This window comes from Anomalospiza imberbis, chromosome Z (genome assembly GCF_031753505.1).
Source record: "Anomalospiza imberbis isolate Cuckoo-Finch-1a 21T00152 chromosome Z, ASM3175350v1, whole genome shotgun sequence".
Taxonomy (NCBI): Eukaryota; Metazoa; Chordata; class Aves; order Passeriformes; family Viduidae; genus Anomalospiza; species Anomalospiza imberbis.
In genome coordinates this window covers 48,497,782-48,517,726 of record NC_089721.1, presented here as the reverse complement: position 1 = coordinate 48,517,726, position 19,945 = coordinate 48,497,782, and the positions used below count along the sequence as shown (strand labels likewise).

General features: G+C 39.7%; 1 protein-coding gene and 1 long non-coding RNA gene across 6 annotated transcripts in view; one reads left to right on the top strand and one right to left on the bottom strand.

Moving 5' to 3' along the window:
• The window catches only part of SEMA6A (semaphorin 6A), a 128,986-nt gene extending 110,273 nt beyond the window's left edge, over nt 1-18,713 (top strand). For all 4 annotated transcript variants that reach the window (XM_068176438.1, XM_068176437.1, XM_068176435.1 and 1 more), the window contains one exon: nt 14,607-18,713. In XM_068176438.1, the coding sequence (XP_068032539.1) occupies nt 14,607-15,796 (1,190 nt within the window). In that variant the 3' untranslated portion in view covers nt 15,797-18,713. The remainder of the gene's footprint in view (nt 1-14,606) is intronic.
• LOC137464884 (uncharacterized) lies at nt 1,195-14,762 on the bottom strand. 2 transcript variants are annotated; one of them, XR_010994465.1, is made up of 6 exons: nt 14,627-14,762; nt 14,332-14,487; nt 13,716-13,910; nt 13,322-13,514; nt 9,838-9,975; nt 1,195-2,902 (listed from the first exon to the last, which is right to left on the bottom strand). It is a non-coding gene; the product is annotated as an uncharacterized lncRNA (long non-coding RNA). The 2 variants fall into 2 exon arrangements; XR_010994466.1 differs by lacking the exon at nt 9,838-9,975.
• Nucleotides 18,714-19,945: the final 1,232 nt, after the last annotated feature.

Sequence of the window (19,945 nt, the reverse complement as noted above, 5' to 3'; positions counted from 1 at the left end):
TTTGCTGTTTAGTATCGAAAAAGAAAATTACATCACTGGTAAGAGAAGAGGTTGTATTGATCTGGTTATGAAAACAGAGCTTCCACATTAGATCCTACAAATAAAATAATGGTGAAGTTTAAAATAGATGTTATCAAATGTGGCTTCTGGAAACAGCAGGTATCCTTGACCCGTAACTGTCCACCTGCATAGATTTCAAGTCAGGCTATCCATTTCCAGGCTGCAATGAGCTGTAGAGGCTTGTCTTACTAAAAGAGGGAAAAACTGTCATTGCCTCAAGACCCTAATGTGCTTTTTCAATACAAGAGGCCACATCTAATTTGTCAAGGCAGCTGCTCAGGGTTCAGGGCACTAGAGCTATTGTGTGGTGGACCAGATCCCAGCTGCATTCATCCACTGTCACCCAGTGATGATGGCTCAGTGGAGGAACACAGACTGCCTCATGCTCTTGTTTGACCTTTGAAGCACTGACATATTTACCAAGAACTGGGAATTCGCTGTAGGGTGTGCTTGCTCCACAGAGCCACTACTCTATCTAGAAATAGCAAGGCATAGCTGGTGGACAGGTTACCCAGTTTCATTTCTGTGGTGTTTATATTGATTATAAGGAGATGTTGTGCTAAATAAAGATGCTGAATTGGGAGGACAGCCCAACCCTGTAAACAAGAGATTTCTGAAACTGGTTTGACATTCAAAGGGATTTAATAGCAAAAAATCTAATAGCTGAAAGATATTTAAAGCGCCTTTTAGTTTTGTTAATGCTGGTGTACAATTAAAATGTCAATATGCTGTTAAAGATATTTGAATAATTCATTTTTCTCATATAAGATGTGCCTAGTTTCAATTACTGTATTAATTAATAGTTCAGATGTGATGTAGTAATTTTACAATGACCTAAACATTGACAGTCCTGGTTCAGAGCACTGCTAATATGGTCTGTAAACTGTCAAGCGTCTAATTACCTGCCCTGTAAAAAATACCATGTACATTTTTCTCATATTCATTAACTTTTATTTAATGGTTATCAATATCTCTTTAATTATATAGGAGGGATTCCAGATAACTTTTCCATTTTTCTTAATTTTCTTTGACTGTAAAATAAGCACACTTAATTCCTTGTGTCAGCATGGGCTGCTGCTTACTGATCAACAGTATGTAGTTAATTAAAAAATGAAAAACCTGGAGAAGGCATAATTTAGGTTTTGCAATCTCATTTTTTTTGAACATTAAATACAGATCATAAATGTCATTGTGTTTGGAAAGAAGTTGTTCTTCTGTATTTCCTTTATTTAGTCAGGTGTTTAGGGAGGTGTTCCTTTGAACTCTTTAATAGTCATTTAGTGAGGCACTGTAGTCTCTGCTGTCTGGTAACCATTGCTACTACTTTTGCTAGACTTTAATCATGTACTCTAAGATTTCACCAGTGGCTGAGAGAGAGGATAGGGAAAAGACATGTTGTTATTCTCATATTACAAGAATGTGTCTTAAGGGTACTTTATTGAGAAGTTTTGAAGCAGAGACTGCAAATTTACCATTGTATCAAAAATGTGCATCTTAACATCACTGTGAGAGAAAAGTAGTTTTGTTGGCAAAACTGTAAGGTTTTTTAAAATCTCAGTCCCTCATGCCCAGAAGAGACTTGCCACAGGCAACTAAATACACAAACAGCTCTGTGTACACTGAGCATTGGTGTTCTTAAACCACCAGCTGATAGTCTGATAGCTCTCCCTGCCCCAGCAGAGCAGAGTAAGTCAGGGTCCCTGCTCAAGTAGATTTTAACAGCTCCATTGGCATTAGAAGGGCTTAGGGCAGTTTATAGAGTAGTTGCTCAGGAAGCATTAAGAAGAATTTCTGGCACAGCTATAAAATACAGCAGACATTTGGAAATGGCTAATAGCATATTCATCACCAATTTTGTGTTGGCCAGGATATTAAATTGTTGTTCTTCTACTAGCAACCAAAGATTGCTTATCTTCTGTGAAATAAAATCTCAGCTGAGGGGCCAGCTTGATAGCATTGTCACAACTGGGCATAAACTACATAGTTCTTTCATATGCCCATCAAGGATATTTTAATTGGAAAATAACACCAGCTGCATGCTGTCAATAATATGCTATCTTGTTCATGTTCCATCCGATCTTACCCACAATTGTGATAGGAAATAAAAGAGCAGCTGTGATACAAAAAGAAAAGGCAGCTGGGAGAAAGCAGGCACATTTTCGAAGATCTACAAAGCTACTCCTATCCACTATCATGTCCTTGTAGAAAGAAACAGAGGGGTATTTTTGGAAAGCCTGAAAGATCTGCAGTTGCTGAATATAAACAGTACCACACAAACAGAGAATTTAAGCATGTGCAGAAACACCTGACCAAAGCCTTTACAAAAATAATTACAAAAGTCCTTTGAGGAGCACATATGTTCTTGATGTTTTCTTATTCTTTAAATCAGTAAATTCTTATTCTTAAATAAATACTGAGTTCCTGTTTGCAAGCAAGCAGGGTGAGTAAAACAGAAGCCACGGTGTTGGGTGGACATTGAGTACCACTGTTTTTTAAGCATGCTCACAGAAGTGGTCTTACCAAGTGGTGCAGAAAAGGCCATCGGTGGTGACTTTGAGGCCATGGCCAGCACTGGAGAAATTTATTTCTGCTACCAGCTCATAGCTCCCATCAAACAGCTCAGCAATTCTCCTTGTGCATTCATTGCTGATTGAGTCCCAGTCAAAGCCTCTCAAAGGAGGGCACAGTGCAGGAGTTTGCTCTGTCCCTTCTTCTGCCTGCTGTGCACACTGAACCTCCTGCATTCACCACAGCCTCTGCAGAAGTTTGTGCAATCATGGCTCGTAACAAGGAACATAAAAAGCACTGCTCTTTTTTTTGCAGACAGCATTCAGCTTTATCTCTACAAAACTGGAGTCCCTATTCAATGTGTTAAAGAAGTCTTACAGTTTTGCAGCACTTCATGTTTTTTGTCTAAATATGACCAGCAACAGACAATGTCCTGGAGGCAGTCAACCAGTAAGACCAATTAATTTTGTGTACACAGGGGTTTTTTCATATCTCAGTGTGTAGTTCACTCTCATTGAACTAAACTACTAATATCAAATCAGCAGCTACTTTCATATACCCATCATCAAGACCTAGAAAAACAATACAGTTTATCTCTACTTGCTCATGGCAAGATAACTTGATAACATCAGTAGTGCTTCCCTGAAAGGTTTGATCTCACCTACACTGTGTTATATGTCCCCAAGTGAAAAGAGATCATGATAAAAATTGATATGGTTCCAATGCTAGGAAAATAAATTAGGCTTTAACCTCTTATATGGAAGTTTGTATATCTGTTGATCAGTAAACATTTCTTGAGAGCTAGTCTACAAAAGTGAAAAAGCCAGTCATGTTCCTTGTTGCAGGAGCTACCTTCATGTTGACTAACTAGCTGTGTAAGCTCCGTGTTTTTCCTGCAGCACTGGAAAATGCTGGGTTAAAGTAAGAGTGTGAGCAGGAAGTGGACAAATGACTGCAGTAAATCCAGAAAAGTAAAATTTGACTCAGTAGCACACCTAATTGCAAGGTTGGGGGAGTTGTTATTTGCAGCAGCAACACTGCTGTTTGTGAGATGTTTGGTAAAGCAGACAGGTATGTCTACCTGGCCTGCTGCTGGACAATCGAGAGGGTGTCTGCATGGGATTTGAATGTATGTTGGAGAGGACACTTGTTTGCCCACACTGTTCTGGGTACATTACTGCTGGACTCAGGACAGCTTTACTAGAGCTGGGGCAGGTACCTACTTGCCAATGTATGTCCAGTGAGATGAAGCTACAGGTTCACCTCATCCAGAGAAGAGATTGGCCATAGTAATTACTGAGCATGTTAAAAAATTTACACAGGAAACATTCAATGAAGTTATGGCAATAAAGTATAAATGTACACACATTAATCCAGCTTCTGCAAGGTAGGGAGGTGCTAAAAAGAATTAGGTTTAAAAAAAAGCAGAGAACTATAAATAAGAGAGAAAAATGCTTTAAAGAAGGTATCACTGGAGATAGAAAACTAAGTGAGACCACAGCAGCATCTGGGCACCAAATCCATAAGGGAAATGCTGTGTTTTACCTCAGGATATGGCTGGAGCAACTACATTTGTTTTACTGGGTATACTTGAATTAATGTAACAGAGGAAAGAAAGGTTCTGATAGTTATACTTGAAGAGTTGTGAGATATCGAAGAACTAGCAGTAAAATTAGTCTTGCTGACTGTTACAGCCTGTATTTCAAACTCATCACAACCCCACTCAAAGTATTCAAAGGCAGGTGAGGCAATGGTACTGCAATACAAAGGGAAATGGCAAACCTAATATCAGACATGTATAATCTATTTTTTTAGCAGCCCAGCAAATTCTTCTGGAAGAAGCAGTCTTCTCAGTATCCCTGGCAGGGGCATGTTTTAAGTCCAGGCCTTTTGGCTACACCTGCTCTGTTCAATAGTGTAGGAGAAGTAAAGAGCTAATCCACTGTGTTTGTTTTCTGTCATGCAATTTACAGTGATGGCATTTTAATCACAGAAGAGGTTTCATCCTTCTTCTGTGTAAAGGCAGAGCTAACAAGGTTCAGCCACGTTTCTAGCATGCACCAGCCCAGCCCAGCTGTGGGTAGAAGGACTGTTTCTAAGAAATACAGTCTGTGTGCATGAATAAACACTGTTGCCTTGGTCACACAGTTGTTCAAAAATTTAGTTATAATTTCCAGGAGCCTTGGAGAATAGGAGATATAGGGTCTCACTATTTATTGTCTTACTATTTGTCTTTGAATATTTAATAGGTAACTCCTTTGTTAGTTCAGTTGTGATGTGTTCAGTTGCCCTATTAGCTCAAAATTGGCATTTGCATTTTTGTGTCTTTAAATAAGATCAGAGTTGATGAGGAAACTATTTTTGCTTTTAGATTATGTGCAGTGTTTGAAATTTAACTCGAATTCTACCATAAGGCTGTTTTGAGCTTCAGCCTGCTAAGCAGAGCTGCTTAGGTTGACATTCTGCAAACTTCACTTTTCCCTGTTGTGCAGAAAGGCCATAGTTCAAAATAGGCTGTATAAAAGGAGAGGAAAAGCCACAGAATTTCTCAGTGACAGCTTCTTTTTCCTTGACACTATTCATAAAACTTCTTCCAGAAAGGCACTGGGCTGCTCAGAATACATAATGCCTGCATCAGGAAAAGAAAAAAAAAAACTGAAAAAAAAGAAACACCCAACACTTGTTCTGTGCCATCAGAGGAGCTCCTTGCAGTGAAATGGGAGCTGTGAAGATGAGAGATTCACTTTGCAGGCTACAACAACTTCTCTGGAGCCCTGAAATCATGCATATTCAGCCAAACATATGTAAATCTATTTTAACACAGCTGTGAAAGATCCCCTGAAGTAAGCTAATAAAGAGCAGCTGTATATGTTTAAGCTTATCCCAGGCATACTAGAAAGGATCCAGAATGTGCACTGAGCTTTTTTTATGTCATTAGAGGAAATGCTGCAGACTTTAAAGGAAATTTGTGTTTTAAGATGCAAAGCAGCATAAAGTTTGTGTCTGCTGAGACAAGCTACAAAAGAATTAATTTTCCTTGACATTTGGATTTTGTACATCTTGTTGTTAAATACTGTGAATGCCTGTGTTTTATGTTTTTTTTTAAGCGACCTGATATGTCTGCTTATTCCCCATCATGCAGAGGCATCTAAAATTATCACCAATCACCAGGAAAGGGTGAGAGGTGAAGGAAAATACTGAAATCCAGAAAGTTCAAAGTGATCAGCCACTGCATACCACCTGCCAGTGGGAGAGAGGTTGTAAAATGCTTTCTAGTGCAAGACCTGGCCCTGAGCTTAGCCTCTGGGACAAACAAAATAGGCCTGGCTTCAGGACTGTAATGACTTTCATGGAGGTTGTGTCAGACAAACCTTCTCCCATACCTGCAAACTTAACTGGTTCATTTACAGAGATACTGCTCAGACGTAACACAATTTAAAAAGCTTTAAGAACTTCCTATTCCAGTCTTTTTCAGTCTTGTCTCTCCTTCACTTCACTGGGGGTGGAAATTGTCTGAGCCTGAATTTTCTGGTACAGGTTTTGTGATTTCCATCTGTAATAATCCCTTGTTTCAAAATTCACAAGTGTGAATTCACAAGGCCATGGCGTGAATTTTATATGGCCACTGTAGCGTGCAGAAAAATTGGACTGCAGGCTCAAATCAAACTAAAACCAGATAATTGAAATCCATTATTAAAATGTTGCTTTAAGAGTCACAAGATATATCATATGGACATGTTGATCTCCCCTCCTTTTGTAAGTTACAACCATCTTTTTTCTATAGAGAGTCATGTTGGTAGTCATGCATGGAAGGTGGAGAGAAATGATAAAATCATGTACCAGCTGAAAGGAGAAATTAAACCACTGTTAAAGATCAGCTGATAAACTTGTCCTGGAGGGATTGTTTCTGAAATAGGTCTGATAAGGGGACAGAAAACCCTAACATAGGACACTAGAGCTGATCAGATTGCTTAGGTAGTTTTCAAGCCATTTTTGCAGGTTACTTCAGTCACATTATTTATTGATTCTTTTTTCATAGTTCTGAAGTATGATTTCTTCTCATACCTCCAATGATCCCCAGGCTTCTTGTAACTGAAGGGTTTTTCTTTAACAAATTCATTCTCTTTCCAATTTCATGCACCCTCTTTTTCCTTGCTGGATACCTCAGACTACTAGCTCAGGCAGCTGGCTTTGAGAGCCCTAGGGTAGAGTATAAGAGTAGATGGCTTGCTTTTCTCAACACAGTCACGCAAAACTTAAGATTTGTAGACCTTTACGAGTCAACTATACAGCTTTACTGAGAGGGAAGCCTGGGGAAAGCATTTTCTAGCAGCTTTAACTATGAATGTTTGGGCTGGGTTTTTTTCTAGCTGGTGACACCAAGAGTCCAGAAAAATGGGTACTGGGTAGTATTGCACTGAGTCAGCACAATGATTACTGGCAGCCAGAACAAAGATGAAGAAAAAGTGTTCTCATTGTTTTCAACAAGCAATTCCATTAAAGCAGCAAACACCAAATCATTGGGATAATAATGTGGTTAGTTTATATCAAATCTTTAAATTATTCCTTCAGGAAAACATGAGATAAGATCTCAGAAGTGCATGTTAGACTTTGATCATTCCTCTGTTTTTCTGACACCGAAATCTCAGAGTTCAGTCTAAATTTGTCTGGAGATTTTTTTGTTTGGTTGTTTTCTGGCGTTGTGGGTTGTTTGTTTGTTGTTTTTTTTTAATTATTACCGCTAGTTAAAATAGAGGAAGAAAGCTTGTTAATACCTGCAGGGATTTTCCAGTCCAAAATAGTCTTTTTGCATCATGAGACTACCTGTAAACACATTTCTAACACCTGGAGACACATGTTGAAAACCTATTCAGTGGTATTTTAAAAAGATATTCTGAAGCCCATAAAAACCTCCATTCATAATGAAGTTTTTCACCAGAGTTTCTTGCACATCTAATGTGAGGGAGATGTACATCCTACAGAGAAGCTTGCACTGAAGAATGAAATTAACTGCTGAGTTTTCCCCTTAGATAACAATAGTAAAGAAATCATTGCACTTTTCTGGAACAATGGCTTGTTCAGTGGAAAGTCTCAAGTAATTTTGTAGCTGTTGGAGATGGACATGGGCTTATTCCCATTTAGCTAGAGAGGTGGCATTTAACACAACAATGACACTCATGCCTTAACTGCTCTTAGTGTGTGATCTGGAGATAAATATTACCTTATTTCCTGATAGTTATTCCCTCATTTCCCTTCCAAAACATCATTTGTCATGTCCCACTTTGGTGTTTCAAGTTTCATGTGTGTCAGCATTTTGGGTTATTACTTTAGCAACTGTTGCAGGCAACTTTGGAAAGACCGACAATGACAGCTCCCTGTGGATCTGATCACAGAGCAATTGTGGTGCATGTGGCATGTGGTCTTCCCATTGCCCAGGGCACACTAATGCCAGCCATAAATCATTTATTTGTCTTCACACTGCAGCAAACTTCAGTGCTCTGACTGAAAGATGTTACTTTTCAGAACAGGTAGCTGTTATTCACACACAGGAACTTGCAGTGGCAGACCAGGTATCACTGTCTGTCCCGTGATTTATCCTCACCAGCTTCAGCCTGCTTGTGGAAGAGGGCAGCATCCAAACCCTTGTATCACTAAAAGTCATCAAACTATTCAAACTGGGGAGTAATTTGCTGCTTGTTTTCATTATTAATGAGTTGTGAGGGTTATAAGCTGGAATTTCAGTTTGTACTGAAACTGCAAAGCATACACCAGAACTTAGACTGAAAGGAATGTGACTCTGGGGCTTTCCTTGATGTCCTGCCATTCATGTCACACAGGGATCACAGGTGAGACAAGGAAATTTAGGCTTCGTCATGAGATGTTTCTTTTTTACGCTGTACACGCTAAAAGGACACAGAGCTTTTGCTGGAGTCGAGGTCTCCTTTCTGCAAATGCCTGTTAATTGCTGTTCTCCTGAGACAGACACCTTACTTCAGATCTCTTTCCAGGGAGACTTTTGATCAGTACTTTTCAACTGCAGCTTTTTAGCAGGTTTTAGCTCACTTTCATTTACTTCTGAAAAGATAAGTCAAAGGCTTTAGAGAAGTCAAGGGCTATCATACTTACTCCTTCCTCACAAAAAGTAAACCGTTTATCCCACCAAGAGAGGAAGTTTGTCTGGTTTAACGTAATTTACTATTGGAAAATTTGCTTTGCTTTTTTCTTTTCCTTTTTAGTTACTTTTTTCTTTGAGTGCTCATAAAATTGATTGGTTTATTACTTGTTCTAGTGTCACCTCCCTTTGAAAGATTGCACTGGTAGGTCTGTGTTTTGTTGGATCCCCCCTTTGGCTATTCTCAAAGGCACATAATACACTTGTCCTTTTCCAGAGCTCTTTTTGCTTGTACTTCCTCCAGTGTTGTCCAAAATACCATACAATGTCTAAAAATTGCTTTGGCTAGCTCCTTAAGCAGTTGGGGACAAATTCTTTAAGATAATTTAAAAATGTCTAGTATCTAAGTAGGTTTACCTCTTTTCTCTATCATGGTCAACACTTACTCCCTAACTTTGTTACATTCCTGATTACAGATCAGAGTGGGGATTTTTTTTTTTAATAGCAGCAGGAAAAGGAATAAATAGTTCAGTCTTCCCTTATCTATCCTCCTTTAATGAAGTTTTTTGTGTTGAGATTCATTATTCTTACTCAGTTATGTTCATGCCATGTATTCCTTAGAATGAACTTAATCCCTTTGTGATATTTTCATTTTAATTATATTTCTGCCCTTGGAATTTCTTTCCTATTAGAATTAGAAGGAGCAGAGCATCTCCAGAATAGCTTCATCAGCATTTTGATGCACATCTTGCTTTTTAACTTGGTTTTTTTAGCATACATACTGTCCAAAAGCCTGAATACTTTTGTTAATTGGTGAAAAGAGGGAGCCTCACTTTCCTGCTTATGATAATCTAGCATACAGGAGAGCTATATCTTTGCATAACCCCTGGTCTTTTCTGTTTTATTTTTACCCAGAGACATATCACAATTCTGCTTTTCCCATCTTCCATAACTTTAACAATAGTATATGTATTACTGACACAAAATGTAATATCTCCTTGCTCATTATTAACAACTACCTCTAGCTACATCAATGCTCTACTCACGGAATTTATACATGTCCTAGCTCATTTCAGAGTTGAATCACTTTCAAGGTCTGGAAACGTTTTTCTAAATGTCCTCTTAACCAACCAGCTAGCCCAAACTGTGTACCTTACCTAGAAGCTCTGCTGGAAGAAGGAATCAATTATGCATAGCAGTATAACACAATACCATATCAGGTCTTCTCTCTCATTAGATGAGTAAGAAGAAGTGATTTTGCATGTTCCAGACTGTTACAGTGCAGGGTATACTGACTGAGAAAATGAATGGCAATGTTAGGAGATGCAGACAAAAAGACATGGGATAAAATTACAGAAAGTTAATGGAGGAGGAAGGATCAAGTTGTCTATGGGAATCAGAATAGCCATGGAAAAGGGAGAATATCTGGTGACTAGACTGGCTCTTTTAGTAGCCAGCAATATTATTACATCACATGTAGGAGGACCCTGAACTTGTAAGCCCAGCTGTGATTTGTAAGGGAGAGAGCTTGACTTAAAAGGAAGAGTCCAGGGAGGTCAGTAAATGTCAGTATGTTTGTGGCATTAGTGACACAACATGCAAGATCTCATCCTTGAATGTGCAAATATTTGATGTCATCTATTTCTTTGTAACATTTTCAGGTTTACTTATATTTTTACCACCACACAACTCTGGAGTACAATGTCAATACAGATAATTCTGTCAAAACTATCTCTTTCAAAAGAATAGTTTGTCATTATCCAAAGTAATAGGTCTCAGTGCACTAGAGAAAATAGTCAGGGGTATGGATTCAGACCACATAAAATGAAATAAGCAATGTCTTTTCACTTTTGCAAATGATATATTACAAACAGGAAAGTGCTAGGAATAATATTTTAAAAGTATTTAACATAGAATAATATTCTTTAAATTAAATAATATATATATAATATGGGGATACTTATATCAGACATATTTTACTGGTTCTATGCAGCCAGCCCAGTTTTCCAGTACATGATGTCTTAAAAATATGTCAGATAATAAGTATCTGTAAGATTTTGAAATAACATGTATTTCCTCAAAGCTGGGAGTCCAAATTTGCCTTTCAAAAATGTAAACCCTACATTTTTTTAATTATTTTCTCCTTCATTTTAATTCCTTGAACAATGAGTGCAAGTGAAGGATGCTGGACTTGCCATGTGGACTGTGATGTTCTTTAAGAATTGCAGGATAAGTAAAAGCACACAGAATGCAGTCTGTAAAGTGACATGAACAGTTTGCCTCAAACTTGACATTGTCGGGATCACACACTTCTTTAGTCATCCTGCAGGTAGTTACTGGTGATGTTAAGGTTTGACAAGTTGATGGACAACTACTGCAATTATCATGCCCATAGGCTGATATGTTAAATTCCAGACCACCCCCACCCACCCTGTGGTCATGACAATAGGATGCTGAGCATTTCTTCTACTTTTTTATTACTTAGCTTTTTATCTATTCCATGGACATTGATGAAGGGTCAAATCTTGCCCTTTTTATTTTATTTACATTTAAGTTAGTGGGATTTTTTGCATGACTAATGCCACATGGAAGCGATCCCTGTTCAGAAATAAACTATATCATTAAACTGACTTTGTTTCCAGAGAAGATCTGCCTGCCTAGAGAAAAGCCACTAATGTTAAATATCCTTTAGTGTAGGAAACATAATAAACATCAGGAGGGTTTGAGTTCAAGAGGAAATAGCTGGAATCAGGATTTTTTAAGACACTCATAAATTTCTGCATATAAAGCACCTGCAGTGTGCACAACATCATTTCAGCTACCCCTTTCATGAACACAAAGGGTCATGCAGTCTGGACTGTGTAGTAATTTTGTAATGTGAGTGCTAATGTTTTGATATCTACTGGTAACCTAAAGCTGAAGATTTTAAGTTGCTTTTTCATGCAGTGATGCAGGTTTGTGCTTAAGGCTATCTCCCAGAGTAGGACTTAGCATAAAGAAGAAGACTGGGAGTGCAGAGCTTGAAGTTTCGCTCAGCCAGTAGGAAATTTCAGGCATGGACATGAGTTTTAAGGTATTCCCCTTGCATCCTATCACCAGATAGCTGAGAGAGGTGAGAGCTATTTTCCCCCTCCACTCCCAATCATGAGGAAATTTTAGGTAGCAATGAGGTCTCCTCTAAGCTGAACAAACCAAGTATTTTAAGCCATACATCATCCCCGATGCCCTGTAGTCTTCCCACAATTTTTGTGTGTTGGAATGTTGACACATTCCAATATTTTTATATGGTTGGTCTTTTTTTTTCTGCCAGGGTACATGGTTGAGTCATTTTGAGCATACCATCAACCAAAAATTGTGATGAGGAAAAATATGGAAATGTGGAATACCACATTTCCCTTCCCACAAGCTGCACGACAGCTTCTTGCTCCCAGTCTATATGTAAAAGAATATTAGAATTTTAGTATCACAGAACAATTTAGGTTGGAAAAGACCTCTGAGATCATCAACTTCAACCTTTAACCTAGCACCACTGCTATCTCTTCTAAACCATGTCCCTAGGTAGCACATTGACATGCTTTTTGATCATTTTCAGGGATGATAATTCTACCACTTCCGTAGACAGCTTGTTTCAATGACTGACCATCCTTTCAGTGAAGAATATTAAGTTAGTAAGATATGACTTTCCTGTCATGAACCCATGCTTTTGGGCTTTGACTGTAGGTGCTTACAGCCTTAGGTAGGCACTGAGCAGAGACTTTGAGTTTTTTCCATGCAAAATAAATTGGATAAGTGCTCAAAGGGACAAGCTTGAGAAGTTTGTGCACAGAAATCCACTAAATTAGACTTTTTAATGTGAAGCTTTTCTTAACTTAATTCTTCCCATCCATTTCAGACTCTATCTGATTCTCTAGTCAATCATTGCAAACAGTTTTACAAGTATAAAAAGTTTGGCCACAAAATGCTGCAGAGTCTAGGATGCAAATATCAGCAGGTGAAGGATCACAGGAGACCAACACCTTTGCAATGAAATATAGTTCCTGCTGACTGTGCTGTAACCATTAGACTGTTCTACATACAGAAATTTTGTACATGCATTTAAATTACAGAATAAGGTTTTACTGCTGCTTGTTAAGTACTGATGACAAAGAATACAAGAATCTGCCTCTGAAGAAGCTTCTGGGCTTTAAAATAGAGTTCTCTTAGAAACACTTAATTTGAAGATTGTTTGTAATTATATATTGTTTTCTGAGTTTTACTTTCCTGCCCTTACACTTTACTACTAGAACATTTATGTGAATTCCAGATCTTATTTTCTAAAGTGATCGTCTGCTCTTGCTATTTATTCTCCTTGTGAAATCATAATCCTATGTATTGTCACAGCACAATAATTTCTGTGGCACCCAGCTGTGATGTCATATGCAGGTGCTTATGATTTCAAGAGCTGTTTTTCTTTTAAATAAAAAGTTCATCTCTTGTATGCAAATATCCCTTGTCCACCTAAATGCTGCAATTAACTTGGGACAGAAAAATGGGAACAATACTATATCTAGCCAGGATACTTATCAAAGGCTTCTGTGAGATAGTGGAAACTTTTTAATATTCTTTTAACATAGTTTGGTTCTAATTCTTGATTGTAATTACCTTCTGTGCCAAAAACATGAAAAAAACTTATTTTAGGAGTTGATTAACAATGTGAAAGTTTCGTATCTTCATAAAGTCTCAGGAGAGCCTTGGAGCTGTATTTTCTGCCTTGCTGTCTCTCCTGAAATAACGACAACTATTACATTTCCTTTGAGCATGTGGAGCTTTTAATCCCCTGGCACTTGGGCCCTCTCTGGAAGAAGAGGTGTGAGAGATGTTCCTTCAGTTCCTTGTCAAACTGTGTCTGCTCTTTGTAATCAGTAAGAACAAAACCAGAAAGTAAAAAAAAAAAAAAAAAAAAAAAAAAACCAACAACAACAAAAAAATTACAGGCTTTTTTCTTGTGCTTCATTAGTGCTGCTGGCATGGTGCCCATATCAGGAAAAAAGCTTACTTTGGAAATTCAGCGTATTCATTAATGCTGCATTAGGCACTTAGATGGAGGAGGTGTGCTCTGCCAAAGGTGCCTCCTCAGACAGTGGGTGCTTGGGTGGTTAAGTAGGATTTGACAGTGACCTCTGAACACAGGATGAGGCACCAGGTCAAGTCTTTCAGAACAGAAAGCATAAGCTTCAGCACAGAGGTCAACCTATTAATGTGTTCAGAAAAGAGAGAGCTTTTAAAATTAAAGTAGCAAGGACAGTCATCTAGCAAGCTCAATAAATTTCAACACTGTGCTCTTTCATAGTTACTCAAGCATCCTTCTGAAACCCAGGCATGTGACACTAACTTAAAAAACACATGACAAAGATAACAGAATGAAAAGCAGAGAAAGAAGCCTTAAACAATGTCAGACACACTTCTCTGATATTCACCAAGATTCTATCTCCTCTCCTCCTTTTAAAGGCTTTTGAATGTCAATGTATTACCATAGTAAAAATAAGATGGTATTAGCCTAGGAAAAATCTGCAAGAGGAAGGTGAGGAATGACCAGTATGTCAGAGGAGAGCTAAAAAACCTGCTGAAGTCAGTGTGAATTGCCCAGGGCCAGGATTTCAAAACAATTGTACTCATCCTGCAAGTAAATTCCCTTTCGCCTTCTGAACTTTGTAGTCTTCAGCTCCAGACCTGAAAGCTGTACTGAAAGCTGAAGGCTGCACATGGATAATGTAGCTGGCAGGTGGAGTATGTCTCCAAATTTGAACAAGCTGATAAACAAAATCACCCTGCAAAACACAAAGCAACCTCCCAGGGGCATACCTTTGAATAAAGTAGTTAATTCCCCCACCTCCGTCCTCCTCTTTTGTCTTTAGTTTGTTTAACCTTTGTATGCTGTCTATTGCAGGAGTGATTCGGGAGAGTTACCTGAAAGGTCATGATCAGCTGGTGCCAGTCACCCTGTTGGCCATTGCTGTTATTCTTGCTTTTGTCATGGGAGCCGTCTTTTCGGGAATCATAGTGTACTGCATCTGCGACCACCGCCGCAGAGACATGGCCGTTGTGCAGAGGAAGGAGGAGGAGCTGACCCACTCCCGCCGTGGCTCCATGAGCAGTGTTTCCAAGCTCAGTGGCCTCTTTGGGGATGCTCAGTCCAAGGAGCCAAAGCCTGAAGCTATCCTCACGCCTCTGATGCACAATGGCAAGCTGGCTACCCCAGGCAGCACTGCCAAGATGCTAATCAAAGCTGACCAGAACCATCTGGACCTGGCTGCCCTGCCAACCCCTGAGTCCACCCCAACCCTGCAGCAGAAGAGAAAGCCCAGACGAGGCAGTAGGGAATGGGAGAGAAACCAGAACCTCATCAATGCCTGCACAAAAGATATCCCCTCAATGAACTCACCAGTGATCCCAACTGACCTGCCACTCAGGGCTTCTCCCAGCCACATCCCCAGTGTTGTAGTCCTGCCCATAGCCCAGCAAGGCTATCAGCATGAGTATGTTGACCAGCCAAAAATGAGCGATGGGGCTCAGATGTCTGTGGAGGACCAGAATGCCACCCTTGAATACAAAACTATCAAGGACCACCTCAGCAGCAAAAGCCCCAGCCATGGAGTTAACCTGGTGGAAAATCTTGACAGCATGCCACCGAAAGTTCCCCAGCGGGAGGCTTCCCTGGGGCCCCCAGGCACCTCACTGTCACAGAGCGGGCTGAGCAAGCGGCTGGAGATGCACTCCTCTGCTTACAATGTGGACTACAAGAGAAGCTACCCCACAAACTCACTCACGAGAAGTCATCAGGCATCAACCCTCAAAAGAAACAACACTAACTCCTCCAACTCATCCCACCTGTCCCGCAATCAGAGCTTCAGCCGGGGTGACAACCCACCACCGGCCCCGCAGCGAGTGGACTCCATACAGGTCCATGTTGCTCAGGCACAGGCTGTGACTGTATCCCGGCAGCCAAGTCTCACTGCCTACAACTCACTGACGAGGTCAGGCTTGAAACGCACACCCTCGCTAAAGCCAGACGTACCTTCTAAACCTTCCTTTGCTCCGCTTTCCACATCCATGAAGCCCAACGATGCATGTACATAATCAGAGGGGGAGGGGGAGTGGGAGGAGGATGGCAATTAAGCAGAAGTTGCCCTTGAAAGCCAGTGTTCTGCAACTGTTATCACTCACTCCTCTGAGAAGATGGTTGTTGCAAGCTGAAGATATGTTGGATTTCTGCTCTCTGGGAAAAGTGGAATATTTTTTTAAACCCGAGCCATATGACCCATGGTTGAAGGTTTGCAATTGCAGGATTCACCCCCACAACCTGCCAGTTCTTTGGTCAAAATACTAACCCTCCATCAAAAATATTGAGCCAAAAGCACACAGGTGAAAATGACTGTGACATTTCACCCGCTGCCCCTAACTGCACAGTGCATTCCTGAACTGGGAAAGAGTGCTCTGAACAGCAAAACAAATGTAAAAACCACACAAATGTTAAAAAAAAAAAAAAAAAAAAAAAAAGAAAAAAAATTTTTTTAAAAGGAAGAAAAAAAAGAAAAAAAATCAATTGATAAAGCTAACTCTGACTTAACAGTGGAAGAGGTTTACCACTAGCAGGTACTGTAAAATGATGCCCTTCAGTGTTACAGTCATTTGGTCATAGCAGTGAAATGCCGGCTTGGGCAAACTATGTCATAGATTTCTGCTACCCTTCTCTTTTAATGAATAACATGTGACTGTTAACACAAGTAACTCATTTATTGTTCAACTTTTGTTTTTCCTAAGGAACTGACCTGCATTATCATCCCTTGAGCAGTTTTTCAGAGAAGTACCTTGAAAGTTATACCTATTTAACGTGAAATAGAACTCTTTTATTTTTCCAAGAAATTCACTGAGTTAGATAAGTTGGAGCTGGAGTTCTGAACTTTGTGCCTGGACTGCCTGGTTAGCTGAAAAAAAAAAAGGGGATATCTATTTAAGTCTCTCAGCTAATTAGCTGGCTGGGCCTCTGACCTAAGACAGCAACAAATACCGCAAGTTCAAAACTTCTAAAGCAGCTGCAAGAGAAACTTAAAAGCTGCACATCTGTGCACCATTGCTATCAACATGGCTTTGTCAGTAGCTAATACTTTCTGTGAAGGCACCAGCTTGTGATGTGCCATCTCATTTCACCTTGCATGTGAGACGGCAAACAAAATCCTCAAACAGTGTGAACTAGCTATGATGCCGGCTGTTACCATGCATAAGTTATGGTCTTATCACACGGGTTTTTCGTGGGAATATATCTGTGAATAGCCTGTTTTCTTCCACATGTAAATTTGTGCCTTACACCCTCAGTTGTTTATATTTGTGAGCTGTAGTATGTAAAACCTTTTTCTTTTTCCCCTTTGAGTAATGCAAATATTTATTGATCCTTCCTCCTCCAAGCCCCTTCAAAAACTGGAGTAAAGACATTAAAAGAAGAATGTGGTGGTTTTTTTCATAACCCCACATCCCTAAAGAAATTAGGCTAGCACCATACCCTCCAAATTTGACTTTCTAGATGTGCCAAGTCTTCTCGCAAAACCACCCACAGGTGGTGATGCTCCCAAGGCACCATGCTGGGGGTTCTGCCTTCCCCCACCTCCCGCTCCCCCTTTACAGCATGTCAGCATGGAGATCATTCTCACTGGCAGCAGGAAAATGACTTAACACCCTTGTCCATGGAGCTGGTACATCCCCTGGCTGGGGACAGCACTGGTGAGAGGGGCCAAGCCCTGCAGAAAGCCCAGCCTCACATCCTGCAGCATGCAGGGCATATGGAGCTAGGACAGGCAGGCAGGCTCCTGCTGTAGCTATCTGCTGCTCCAGAAGGATGCTGCATATACTTCTTTGGGGAAAAATGTGGGGTTTTTTTTCCTTTGTTTCTTTTGTGTGACTGTGCATGTAGCTAATGTGGGAGTGTGCGTGCGCACAGGTGTGTGCGTGTGTGTGCGTGCGCAGGTGTGTAAGTTCCTTTCCAGTCTTTCAGTTTATGCAAAAACGTAGCTGTGTTTTTAATCTGTTACAATAACTGTGTCAACATACTGTAGAAAAATGATGGGGATCGCTTCTAAGCTTTTTTTATATATATATATATATATATATATATATAATCTACTGAACAGTATGTTTGAGTAAGGTGGTTGTTTCTGTTTCAATTTCTTTTTTAAAATTTTATACTTCCATTTGTTTTTCAGGGTTTTGGTTTTGTTTCTGAATGATTGAAAAGACAGACTTTAAGTCCACTAGCTTATAGATAGTATATATAAGGTCTGGATGGTCTACACCAAAGTGTGTAACAAGGGTGCTTGCATGTTCTTTCATTTCATCATGGCTTCTTTTATAAAACAGTTTTGTTCACCCGTAGTGAACTATGCAGACTGGAGTAGATAGATCTGTATCCAAAGCAATGTTGTTGTTTTAATAAAAACAGACTGAGAACCCTTTGAAAACAGTAGGTAGCAAGGTAATTTTTTTTAAGAAATAACCAACTCAATACCTTTTTACCAAGCTCCAACCCCTGAAGCAGGGTTCCCTTGATATTATCCCTCAAAACATTCTCCCAAAACACAGAGATGGATAATCATGGCAACAGCTTGGGCAGCGATCTGCCTTCACAACATACACCGCGGTTACTGGGTTGACCTTGAAATGTTCATTTTGTATTCGGTGGGTCTTCTGTTTCATTCTTTCCCAACCCCACTTCTCTTCCACCCTCTGTTTTGAGGGGTTCATGAACCTATGTGTGCCTTTGCTTTCCACCCTTGCTATACACTCATAGATGCAAAATTCAGACTCTTCATTTGTTGTAAAGATGTAAAGTATTGTGATGTCACCAGTTTCCCTTCATTTCCACATCCCCCTAACATATGATTCACAACTTAATGTCGGTTGTAAAAGAAATAAAAAAGGCAGGAAAGGAAAAGAAAAAGGAGGAGAGATAGGAAATAAAAGCTCTTGATTACATATGGTAATAAAACCAGACTGTTCTACCTTGTTTCTTGTTTTCTGGTTCTCTTGTTTCTAGTCGATTTATCCTTTTCCTTTAAAAAATATAAATAAATGCAATGCTGATCATTCAGATCAGGTTACAGTGAGGAAGAAATTTGTTAATTTTTGACTCTTACAGAAGATGGGCTTTAGTGTAAGGTGCTGGTAATTAATTAAAAGTTAAATCACACATTTGCTCTCCCTCTATTCATATTTTGCATTTAGCTTTTATAAGCTTGTTCATCATCAAATATTTATGACAGACTTAATAGTTTAAAAGAGCAAGGCCATTTAAGAACATGTGGTCCACCAAAATAGATCATCATACAGATGTGACTTCATCTCCAGATTTTACATATTAATAACAGAGTACCCTGTATTTTCTTTCAGCAGACATAAATCTGTTGTGCTTCACAGGCCTGATTTAGAGGATGTTGTCTGAGACTATTCTGCAAGAAAATAGTAGTGAACAGATAATAACATAACAGCAATGACTCCCTAGTCCTGAAAGTCATCGGAACATACTTGGGTTCTTCACCTTGATTTTGTGTAAATGCACTTAGGCATAGCCATTAACTACGATACAAATAAACATTGGTTATGTCCATTACTAGGCTTAGTGGACTTGTTTTGTGAGAGGAATAGGCATTATGAAATGTGACCCCATAGATAAAAGAGATCTAATCCAGTAATTTATCCTTGCTCAGATCATGTTTGGGCTTTTCTGCCCTGACAATACACTCTGTTCAGGACGTGTTGCCTTTGTGATACATGCCACATATGTGACACACAAATGCAGAGCATTGCATACATCATTTTTCAGTGCCTTACCCATACACTTGCCTGTTTTTTTCTCAGTGCGGGCTCCCTTCAAGGTGGGCACACTGGCATGCAGATGTGTGGTGTGCACACAGGACCAGGGGACTGGGACATGCCCCACGTAATGCTGAGGGGCTCTCCAGCCTGGTGATTGAGGGCAGTGTACAGTTACGCAGTGCTCCACTCTCTGCTGCATTTGACCTGCTTGCTGCCAGAGCTGCAGGAAATGGGAAACCAAAAGCTCTCCAGGTGCTTAGGGACCTGTGTTTTTTTCAGTCCTGCAGCCAATCCTTTGTGAAATTCTTTTGTCTCTAGTTGTTTGAAATGCTTTGTATAAGCAGTGCCTACAGAAGCTATTCAAAGATTGATATACTTCTATATTTAAATTAATATAAATATTCCTTCATAAGCAGTGACGAG